The sequence below is a fragment of the Melozone crissalis genome, unplaced genomic scaffold (genome assembly GCF_028551555.1).
Source record: "Melozone crissalis strain CALT ecotype California unplaced genomic scaffold, PUWL_Pcris_2 ptg000086l_1, whole genome shotgun sequence".
Lineage (NCBI taxonomy): Eukaryota > Metazoa > Chordata > Aves > Passeriformes > Passerellidae > Melozone > Melozone crissalis.
In genome coordinates this window covers 2,236,237-2,248,093 of record NW_026535863.1, presented here as the reverse complement: position 1 = coordinate 2,248,093, position 11,857 = coordinate 2,236,237, and the positions used below count along the sequence as shown (strand labels likewise).

The window sequence follows — 11,857 nt, the reverse complement described above, 5'->3', positions numbered from 1 at the left end:
CCTGCCAGGACAGCCAGGGCCAGTTCCCTCTGGTTTATAAAGCCCATAAAGCCCCTGCCCACCCCCCGTGCCGTGCCAAGAGCAGCCAGGACCAGCAGGAGCTGCCCCCTCCCCTCCTTTGGGCACCCAGCCAAGGCAGGTGACAGCCAGGGCCTGAAGGACACAGCACACACGAGCCACACGTCACCTGGCAGGGGGGAACTGTCCCCTAATGCCACCCATGGTCCTCTCCTGGGACCCCATGCTCCCTTCTAGATCCCAAATCCAAACTCTCCATCCTTGAGGCCCCAAATCCTTCATCCCAACCAGGCACTGCCTGGCTGTGGGCATGGATCCAGAATTCCAGGACAATGCCTGTTGGAAGGGACTTTAAAGCTCATCCAGTCCCAAACCCTGCCATGGCAGGCACACCTTCACTGTCCCAGGTGCTCCAAGCCCCATCCAGCCTGGCCTTGGGCACTGCCAGGGATCCAGGGGCAGCCACAGCTGCTCTGGGCACCCTGTGCCAGGGCCTGCCCACCCTCACAGGCAACAATTCCTTCCAAATATCCCATCCAACCCTGCCCTCTGGCAGTGGGCGGCCATTCCCTCTGTCCTTTCCCTCTATCCCTTGTCCCCAGTCCCTCTCCAGCTCTCCTGGATCCCCTTTAGCTCTGGAAGGGGCTCTGAGCTCTCCCTGGAGCCTTCTCTGGATGTGGCACTGTGTGCCAGGGTTTAGTTGAGGTGTTGGAGTGTCACAGACATGTTTTATGAAAAATCCTTTCTTTAGGGTTTTTTCTCCTGAGGAGCTGAGAGGCCTCAGGAACAAAATGTAAGCAATGGTTATCTGCTGCTGTGGAATGCAACAGGTGCATCTGTGATTGGTCTCATGTGGTTGTTTCTAATTAATGGCCAATCACAGCCCAGCTGTCTCAGACACTTCGTCAGACACAAGCTTTTGTTATCATTCTTCTTCTTGCTTGCAAGCCTTCTGATGAAATCCTTTCTTCCATTCTTTTAGTATAGTTTTAATATAATATATGTCATAAAATAATAAATCAAGCCTTCTGAAACATGGAGTCAGATCCTCATCTCTTCCCTCATCCTGGGACCCCACTGAACACCACCACACTGGGGCATGGGTTGGATTAGATGATCTTTAAGGTCTCTTCCAACCTGGTCATTCTGTGAGTTCTGTGAGTTCTCCTCCCCAGGTGAGCACCCCCAGCTCTCCCAGCCTGGCTGCAGAGCAGAGAGCTCCAACCTGGGGATCATCCCTGTGGCCTCTTCTGGAATTGCTCCAGCATCTCCATGCCATGATGCTGCAAACCCCAGAGCTGGAGGCACCATTTGGGCTTTTCAATGGCACCTTTGGTCATTGCAAAGAGCAGAGGGACTCTGTGAGCAGGACACTCTTGTTTGTAGGCCATAGATCTCAGAGAGAGGCCGAGTAAGAATTTATGATAGAATTTGTTTTATTTTTAGGGTTGTGCTTTGTTTTAGGGGGGTTGGCAGTTCATCTAACCCCTGCCCTTATTACGGGGTGCTGGGGCTCGTTGTAGCAGCAGTTGCAGGGTGCAGTTGGCTGGTAAGTTTGGGGGTTTCCTTTGTGTCTTTGGTGCTTGTTATGGTTTATTTAGGGGGGATGTTGGTACTGTTTGTTTACTCGGTGTCATTGGTGGCGGATCCTTACCCAGAACCTGGGCCAGCTGGGGTGTTGTTGGTTATGGCCTTGGGATGGGGTTGGTTGTGGTGGTGGGGCTTGCTGTAGGGTGTGTGTTGGGGTTACTGGGGGACAAGGGGACGGTGAATAGTGGGGGTCTGTTGTTGGTCCGATCAGATTTCAGTGGAGTGGCCATGCTTTATTCAAACTCCGGTGTGCAGGACTCTCTTGTTTGTAGGACACCCCTGTGTGCAGGACATCCCGTGTTTGCAGGACTCTCCTGTGTGCAGGACACCCCTGTGTGCAGGACACCCCTGTTTGTAGGACACCCCTGTTTGCAGGACACCCCTGTGTGCAGGACACCCCTGTTTGTAGGACACCCCTGTTTGCAGGACATCCCTGTTTGCAGGACACCCCTGTGTGCAGGACTCTCCTGTTTTCAGGACACCCCTGTTTGCAGGACACCCCTGTGTGCAGGACTCTCCTGTGTGCAGGACACCCCTGTTTGCAGGACACCCCTGTTTGTAGGACACCCCTGTTTGTAGGACACCCCTGTGTGCAGGACACCCCTGTTTTCAGGACACCCCTGTTTGCAGGACACCCCTGTGTGCAGGACACCCCTGTGTGCAGGACAATCCTGTGTGCAGGACAATCCTGTTTGTAGGACACCCCTGTGTGCAGGACACCCCTGTGTGCAGGACTCTTCTGTTTGCAGGACACCCCTGTGTGCAGGACACCCCTGTTTTCAGGACACCCCTGTGTGCAGGACAATCCTGTTTGTAGGACACCCCTGTGTGCAGGACTCTTCTGTTTGCAGGACTCTCCTGTGTGCAGGAGGCCCCCAGGCTGGCACGAGGGGGCCCCTGTGGCTGCTGACGTGGGTGACCCCCCCGTTATCTCTGACCCCGGGATGCAAACAGGACAAGGTGACCCCGTGGGTGCTGGGCTGTGCCAGGCTGCGCCCAGGACAGGGAGCCCTGTGCCACTGGGATATTTTATGAAAAATCCCTTTGCTAGGATTTCTTCTCTTGGGAAGCTTCAGCTTCTTCTTGTTTTGCTGCTTTGGAATGTGATTTGGAGAATTGTTTATTCGGCATCTGAATTGTTTTAATTTAATGAACAATCTCAGTCCAGCTGTGTCAGGACTCTGGTCAGTCACAGGTTTTTATTATTCATTTTTGTTTGGCCTTTGGATGTCTCCTTTCTCTTTCTTTAGTATAGGAATAGAATAGAATAGAATATAAATTTTGTATACTTATATTACAATATATTTATATTACATTATATTATATTATATTAAACTATATTAATATATAATGATATATAATTATAAGTAATGTATGATGATAACTATTATAATTATTATGTAATAATAATAATATAATTACTATAATATATTATAATATCTACCATATTAAAATGTAGCATAACGTCATATAATGTCATACGATGTCATATAATGTCATAATATAATATAATTAATATAATTAATTTAATAATTTATAATATGATATGATATGATATGATAATAATACTATGTTGTATTATAATAATATAATATATAATAATATATTACTATAATTAATCGATTATAATTATTACTATAATTATTATTTGAGTGTTGTAATCACTATATTAATATAATATATAACAATATCTATATAATTATAATTCATATAATGGCAATTTATATTATATTATATTATATTATATTATATTATATTATATTATATTATATTATATTATATTATATTATAATCAGCCTTCTAAGAACATGCAGTCGAATTCTCATCTCTCACCTCGTCCTACAACCCTCCCAACCCCGCAGCCCCCATGGTGTCCCAGCCCCTCCGAGCTCCGGGATCCCCGCCCCATCCCCGCGGTGCCTGGAACGGCTGCAGCAGGGGCCGGACAGAGTGAAGGGCAATGAAAGGATATTTATTGAAGGGCTTTCAGTGCCACACCCTGGCTTTTGTTCCAAAGCCACCGGTTTTGTCACAATTTCTGAACGACACTCGCATGCTGAGATGTCCAAGGCAAAAAAGCGCGTTTCCTATTTCTTAGGAGTAAAAGGATATTCCCTAGGATATTTCCTATTTCTTAGAAATTAAAAGGATATTTCCTATAAGTCAAAAGGATATTCCCAAGGATATTTCCTAGAAGTTTCTTGCTAAGTTGTTTTGTTGCTTTTTGGTGTGGTGGGGTCTGCTGGGAGAAAATAATTTGGAGAAAATAAAGAGGGGATGTGGAAACTGATGGGCAGCATCCAGGAGCCAACACCTGGGGAAGGGATTTGTGATACCACGGAGAATCCAGGAGGATCCTTAAAACCCCACGTGAATTTCCTTCGGCTCTGCAAACCCCGGGCGGCGCTGCGGGGAAGGAGGGACGCAACTAGAGGAGGAAGTCGAGAAAAAGAAGGAAAAAACCCAAAATATCGCAACTGTGCCGCGTGCTCTGGGGGAAAACAGCTGATAGTGGAACCCTGGAAAAAGTTAAAGATAGAATCTAAAATGTTAGGCTTTGTGCTTTCCCAGATCAACTGCACCTGCGTAAGCAGTATGATAAATTATATAATTGTTAGATGTGATGATTGTTTAGTAATTAAATGTAATTATTATATAACCATAAGAAGAATAGTGAGAAACTATGCTGGAAATTCAGAGAGGGGCTAAATTTATGTATACAATAGAACAATATAAGTTTAATAATTAACATGAAAGCTGTGTAACGATAGAGTATAAAACATGATCATTTCGGATGTATGGTCGGAGTCAGATTTGGGTTGAATATACCCCGATTCCCAGAGCTCTTAATAAAAAGCACCGCATATAATCGCTCCGTGATTATGTGTTTTTGAACGCTAACACAGCCAGCGGGGAGGGCTGTTTTGGGGGGGCGGGTTTGCTGCGAACCCCCAGAACCGGGCACGGTGCCGGGAGAAGTGGCAGCGGCACAGCGGGGTCGGGGGATCTCGGTGCCGGCGGATTTTGGGGCGTCCCCGCGGAGCCGAGCGCGCCCCGAGCGCTTTTGGCCCTGCGGAGCCGCCGTGGCGGGGTCACGTGAGCGGTGCGGAAGTGGAGGCGAGCGGCGATGGAGGGAACGCTGGAACAGCACCTGGAGGAGACGTGAGGGGACAGCGGGGACAGGGGGGGACACGGGGGGATGTGGGGGACACGGGGACACGAGGGGACACCGGGGATGTGGGGGGCACGGGGGGATGTGGGGGGGCATGAAGGCATGGGGAGGTATAGGGGAATATGGGGACATGAGGGGGCACGGAGTGATATTGGGGGAACATGGGGACATTGGGGTATATGGGGGACGCGGGGGAAACAGGGATTTGGCGGGATGTGAGGGGACGGGGGGGACGAGGGGACACGGGAGGATATGGGGGGGACGGGGACGGGGGGATCGGGGAACATGAGGGAACGGGGGGGATATGGGGGGATAAAGGGGGACACGGAGATGGGGGGATATGGGGGGACGGGGGAAACATGGAGGCACAGGGAGATATGGGGGACATGGAGGGATATGGGGACACGGGGGAGACACAGAGGGGGCACTGGGGGATATGGGGGGATAAAGGGGGAGACGGAGGGATGTGGGGGACATGGGGGGGCACGGAGACATGAGGGGACAGGGGGGAATGTGGGAGGATATGGGGGGGACTCGGGGGGATATGGGGACACGGGGGGGTCACAGAGCGTGGGGGGATACGGGGGGGCACGGGGAACACTGGAGTGTCCTCCACACGGAGGGGTATGGGGACATGGAGATGGGGGGACATGGGGGGACACGGGGGATGTGGGGGGACATGAGGGAACGGGGGAACATGAAGGCACGGGGAGATGTGGGGGACATGGAGGGATGTGGGGGGATATGGGGGGCACAGGGGGACGGGAGGATCAAGGGGGGATATGGGGGGACATGGGGAAACAGGGGGGGATATGGAAAGGACGCAAGGACATTGGGGGATATGGGGGACACAGGGGAATAAAGGGGGATATGGGGGGACACGGATATGGGGAATATGCGGGGTACACTGGGACGGGGGGATATGGGGGGGACATTGGGGGATATGGTGGGGACAGGGAGAACAAGGAGAGGATATAGGGGGACATGGGGGGACACAAGGGGGATATGGGGACACGGGAGGACGGGGGGAACATGGAGGCACTGGGAGATATGGTGGGCACGGGGGATGTAGGGGACACGGGAGATATGGGGGACCTGGGGGGACACAGGGCATGGGGGGATATGGGGGGACATGGGAAACACTGGGGGTGTCCCTCACACGGGGGGATATGGGGGGGACATGGGGGCCGGGCTGTGCCCCCGAGGGGAGCTGGGGCTGTCCCGGGCTGAGGTGGCCGGGCTGTCCTGGGCTGTCCCGTTCTGTCCCTGCTCTGATCTCTGCTCTCTCTCCCCTGCAGCATGAAGAGCCCGGCCGTGGTGGGTGTGCTCTGCACCGACTCACAGGGGCTCAACCTGGGCTGTGAGTGAGGAGCTCTGGGCATGGGGGGCACCGGGGGGGGCTCCTGGCACTGCCCGGGGCCTTCCAGGGCTCCTGGGGGTGGGGGCACCTGGCACTGCCCCATAGGGGGATTGGGGTGCCCCAGGTCCTGCCCATCCCCTCTGAGGGGCTCCCCAGGATGGGGTTGGGGGCACCAGGTCCTGCCCAATGCGGGGTTGGGGTACCCCAGGTCCTGCCCCATAAGGAGTTGGGGTGCCCCAGCCCTGCCCCACAGATTGGGGTGTCCCAGGTCCTGCCCCATGAGGTTTGGGGTGTCCCAGGTCCTGCCCCATAGGGATTGGGGTGCCCCAGTCCTGCCCATCCCTTCTGAGGGGCTCCCCAGGATGGGGATGGGGGCACCAGGCCCAGCCCTTCCGACCCTCCCTGTCCTGCATCACCCTGGGGACACCTGCCCTGCCCCTCTGCCCTGCCACCTCCTTTGGGTGTCCCCAGGGGTCACCACCTGCCTGTGCCCACCAGGGTCAGCTCCTCCTGTCACCTTAATTTGGGATTTGGGTGGAGGGAGAGGAACCATTTGGGGAGGTGCTGGGTCAGCCCTCAGGGAGGGGAATGGGGCCAGGGCAGAACCAGGGAGAGAAATGGGCTGGGGCAGGATTGGGGAGGGAAATGAGCAGAACCAGAGAGGGAAATGGGCTCAGGGAGGGAAATGGGCCAGGGCAGGATTTGGGCAGAACCAGGGAGGGAAATGAGGCCAGGAAGGACCAGGGAGGGAATTGAGCCAGGGCAGAACCAGGGAGGGAAATGGGCAGAACCAGGGAGGGAAATGGGCAGAACCAGGGAGGGAAATGGGCCAGAACAGGAGCAGGGAGGGAAATGGGCACAACCAGTGAGGGAAATGAGCAGGACCAGGGAGGGAAGTGGGCCCAGGTAGGATCAGGGAGGGAAATGTGCCCAGGGAGGACCAGGGAAGGAGAGAGCCGGACAAGGGAGGGAATTGGGCTGGGGCAGGACCAGAGAGAGAAATAGGCCCAGACAGGGCCAGGGAGGGAAATGGGCCAGGGCAGGAGCAGGGAAGGAATTGGTCAGAACCAAGGAGGGAAATGGGCCAAGACCTGGGAGGGAAATGAGGCCAGGAAGGACCAGGGAGGGAAATGGGCTGGGGCAGGGAGGGAAATGAGCAGGACCAGGGAGGGAAATGGGCCTAGGCAGGCTCAGGGAGAGAATTAGGCTGGGGCAGGACCAGGGAGAGAATTGGGCAGGACCAGGAGGGAAATAGGACCAGGGAGGGAAATGCCTGGGGCAGGAGCACCCCGTAGGCCTGGGGGGCAGTGAGGGCTGTCCCAGAGCAGTGCCCTGGCACAGGGAGGGGTTACCCATGGCCTCCCCCCTGCAGGCAGGGGCACCCTGTCAGATGAGCACGCTGGCATCATCTCCGTGCTGGCCCAGCAGGCGGCCAAGCTCACCTCAGACCCCACGGACACTCCTGTGGTGTGCCTGGAGTCAGACAGCGGGTGAGCCCCGGCCCTCTGAGCCCCCCCTGGGCCCTCCCCAGCCCTGGGAGTGCCTGAGGGAGAGCCTGGGGCAGCCTTGGGGGAGGCACTGCCACAGGGACTGGGATAATGGGGGTGGAAAACAAGGGAAACCTTCCAGGGGCTGCTGGTTACTGCAGCTCAGGAGCTCTTCCCCCCTTGGGGTCCCTGTGGGTGACACAGCCTGGGGATGACAAATCCTGGGGTCCCAGTGGGTGACAGAGCCTGGGAACTCTGTGGGTGACAAATCCTGAGATTCCTGTGGGTGACACAGCCTAGGGTCCCTGTGGGTGACAAATCTGGGGTCCCTGTGGGTGACAGAGCCTGAGATTCCTGTGGGTAAAATATCCTGGTGTCCCTATGTGTGACAAATCCTGCGGTCCCTGGGAATGACAAATCCCTGTAGGTGACAAATCCTGGGGTCCCTGTGGGTGGCAGAGCCTGGGGTCCCAGTGGATGACAATTTCTGGGATTCCTGTGCATAACAAGGCTTGGGATTCATGTGGGTGACAAATCCTGGGGTCCCTCTGAATGACAAATCCTGGGGATCTCTGTGGATGACAAATCTGGGGTCCCTGTGGGTGACAGAGCCTGGGATCCCTGTGGGTAAAATATCCTGGTGTCCCTATGTGTGACAAATCCTGGGGTCCCTGTGGATGACACAGCCTGAGGTCCCTGTGGGTGGCAGAGCCTGGGATCCCTGTGGGTGACAAATTTTGGGGTCCCTGGGGATGACAAATCCTGGGATACCTGTGGGTAAAATATCCTGGGATCCCTGTGGGTGACACAGCCTGGGGTTGCTGTGGATAGCAGAGCCTGGGGTCCCTGTGGGTGACAAATCCTGGGTCCCTGTGGATGACACAACCTGGGCACGACAAATCCTGGGATTCCTGTGCGTAAAATATCCTGAGGTCCCTGTAGGTAACAAATCCTGGGATTCCTGTGCATAACCAGGCTTGGGATCCCTGGGGATGACAAATCCTGGGGTCCCTGTGGGTGACACAGCCTGGAGTCCCTGTGATAACAAATCCTGGGGTCCCTGTGGGTGACAAATCCTGGGTCCCTGTGGGTGGCACAGCCTGATGTCCCTGTTGGTGACAGAGCTTGGGATCCCTGTGGGTGGCATAGCCTGTGGGTGACAAATCTGGGGTCCCTGTGGGTGACAAATCCTGTGGGTGACAAATCCTGGGGTCCCTGTGGGTGACAAATCCTGGGGTCCCTGTGGGTGACAAATCCCGTGGGTGACAAATCCTGGGGTCCCTGTGGGTGGCACAGCCCATCAGTCCCTGGGGCAGCAGGGGTGTCTCCATCACTGCTCCCAGAGTAGGAGGATGGAGCAGCCAAGCTCTGGGGTGGGGATGGGCCCTCAGTGGGGGCTGCTCAGGGATCCCCCTGCCCCCTCCCCACCCCCAGCAGCCACTGCTGGCCCAGCTGCCCCCCCAGCCCCTTGTCCTTGCTGCAGGAACATCATGATCCAGAAGCACGACAGCATCACTGTGGCAGTGCACAAGCTGCTGTCCTGAGCCCTGGCACAGCTCTGCCCCAGCTCCTCCCTGCACTGCCACCCTCCCTCTGGAGCTCCTCACCTGGGATGAAGGCTCTCCCTCCTCCCTGCCTGCCTCTCCAGCTCACATTTCAGCCCCTGTGCTGCTGAGGATGAAGCATGGGCACCCCCCAGGCCCTGTAACAAGCAGATCCTCCCTGCTCTATTTGGGGGGGGGCTCATTTGTTGAAAAAAATCAATAAATTAACTGTAAAAACCTTCCTTCCTTCTCTTTGCTCTAGCTGGCAAGGTAACTTCTCCCACTGCCTTCATTAGCATTTCTCTGGAGAAACATTGGAACTCCGGGGGCTCCTCACCAGAAAAGCTTTCTGAGGAATTTCTCCCAGGAAACATTTCACCTCCCCAGGTTAAACATTCTGTGGGAGCTCTTGCTCGCTGTGCCTTGGGTTGAAGTTCAAACCTGGCCCTGGGAGATGTGAAGGGATCTTGGCAATGTCCCCACAAACCCAGGCCCGTCTTGCTCTCACAGATTTGAAGTGCTACAGGAAACAATCCTGCAAAAAGTGGGGGAGCTGCTGCACCCCAATGGTTCCTGTGTGCTGGGGAGGGAAAAGGAGCTGGGCTGCAGCAAGGCAGGGGAAGGGAGGCTTCACAGCAGAGCATGAGCGAAAAACATGAGATTATCGCCGCTAGAAGTGAAGAGATGGCATTATTTTCAAGCTAAAATGATTTATTGCTCAGATAAACATCAGTCTCAGAGGCTGTGAGATTTTAGAGGAGGAAGCTGTCAGCCATAGCTCAAGAGCAGCACAAGATTTTTTCTTATAAGGCAATATAGAACTTTCTAAACCAACAGAAAAGGCCACAGGGTTTATTTTGTTTTTCCAACCTACCACCTTTACTTATTTCTGCAGATACTTTTATCTAATGGGTGTTTAACTCACAAGTTTTAACTTAATATTTCTATTATAACTTCTAAACTCCCAACCTACTCCATACTATTTTATTACTACACTTTAAACCTTTCACTATCTTACCCATACAGTTTCTCACTTTCCTAAGGCATATCCTTACTTACAACTGTAGAAACATAAGGAATATAAATATTGCATAGAAAACGTTATATAGCAATATAATCATAATTACACTGCAGAGAGCATCCCTGTCCCCACTGATGCCAGTTTTCTGTGACCTCAGGAGTGAATCCCTCCTGGATTCACTCAGCTCAGCAGGAGCAGCAGGGCTGTGCTCACCCAGGAGCTCGGGTAGATTCACAGCGAGGCAGGGAGCTGTGAAAAATGCTAATCACTTGGGTTTTTTAAATTTTAAAAAGTTTGATAGTAATAAAATTGTTATAAAATTAATAATGCAATTAGAGTAATAATAATTTGGACAATTTGGATTAGGACAATATGAGACAATAGAAACAAAGAGTTACAGACAGTCTGGGTGCCTCTTTCTGGGCAAAATAAACCTGAAAAAGGACCCACATTAACAGAGGATTAACCCTTAAAAGCAACAGCCTGTTGCATATTCCTACACCTCATACATGATGCATAAATTCCATTCAAACACAGGATTCTGTCTGGGCAGTGTCAGCTTCTTCCTCTGAATCCTAACAGCACCTTTGAGGCGGGAAGAAGTTCGTATCTTCTGATAAGAGGGCAATAAATTATTTTTCTCTCTAAAATTCAGGTGTCCTGTGGCTGCTATCTCAGTGTGAGTCCTTTCTTTACATCCTTTATCGATGCACCGAGTCCTTTACCTTGACATCTTCATGCTTTTTATAAGCTACAAGAATGTAAAATTTGGTGGGTGATTGGTTGATGATTTATGATCATGGTTTGTATTTTTGTTTGGTTTTTGGGGGGGGTTAGTTCTGGGGTTAATTCTATGTTTGTTTAGGGGTGGTTGTGGAGTGATGATGACGGTTGTTTTTGATGCTAGGAAATATAGAGGAAGGTTAATTGAAAGTGTATTGATGACAAATGATTTGGATAATGTAGGGATATATGGTTTAACGATTTGACAAAAATAAAAAGTGTCAAGATACTTTAAAGAAAAGTATCCTACATAGCATAGTTTCTATTTCAACATTTCTTACAACCTAAAACTATATTTAGCAGACTACTTAAGAGAATTAATACAGCATCACTTTCTAACACAACATGTATTATATTGTTATAAATAAGAAGCTTGATTAGGCCAATATCCAAGCAGCAATCAATTTATTATTTAATATGGTAAAGTATGAGCAATACAGCGCTGGGTACAGTGGGGGAAGTTTTCCCTCCAACTGCACACCCATAGTTGAGGCTTACAGGTATTTGTAGGGGTACTCATCAGCTTTCTCAGCAGTTTCTATTCCAATTTTTACTCATCAGCAGTTTCTATTCCCAATTTTTACGTCACAATTCTATACACTATTGTGATTTAGTTTTTCTCAGGATGTATCCCAAAAGGAGCATCCCCAGATGGTGCTGGTCTGGTTTCTGAAAGAAGGAAGCAGAATCCCATCTGGTGAGGTCCAGCTCCCCCGATGTGGGTCCACCTTTTAATTGCAAGGACTATAAATCTCATAACAGTGATGTCCAGCTTCCCTTGGTCAAAACCATAAATCCTTGAGCTGATGTTCATCTTCCTTTCTCAAGCTGTTTTTCTCTGCTTTGTTAAGGTGTGAGATAAGCATGTTTCCTTTATATATA

The 11,857-nt window shown here is 51.8% G+C and overlaps 1 protein-coding gene across 1 annotated transcript; it reads left to right on the top strand.

The window, feature by feature from the left end:
• The first annotated feature begins 4,676 nt into the window (after positions 1–4,676).
• Positions 4,677–9,413, top strand: LAMTOR5 (late endosomal/lysosomal adaptor, MAPK and MTOR activator 5). Its single transcript, XM_054290847.1, has 4 exons — positions 4,677–4,770; positions 6,079–6,140; positions 7,513–7,630; positions 9,111–9,413. Exons 1-4 carry the CDS (start codon positions 4,736–4,738, stop codon positions 9,169–9,171), a joined length of 276 nt encoding a protein of 91 aa, XP_054146822.1. The 5' UTR covers positions 4,677–4,735; the 3' UTR covers positions 9,172–9,413.
• The last annotated feature ends 2,444 nt before the right edge of the window (positions 9,414–11,857 follow it).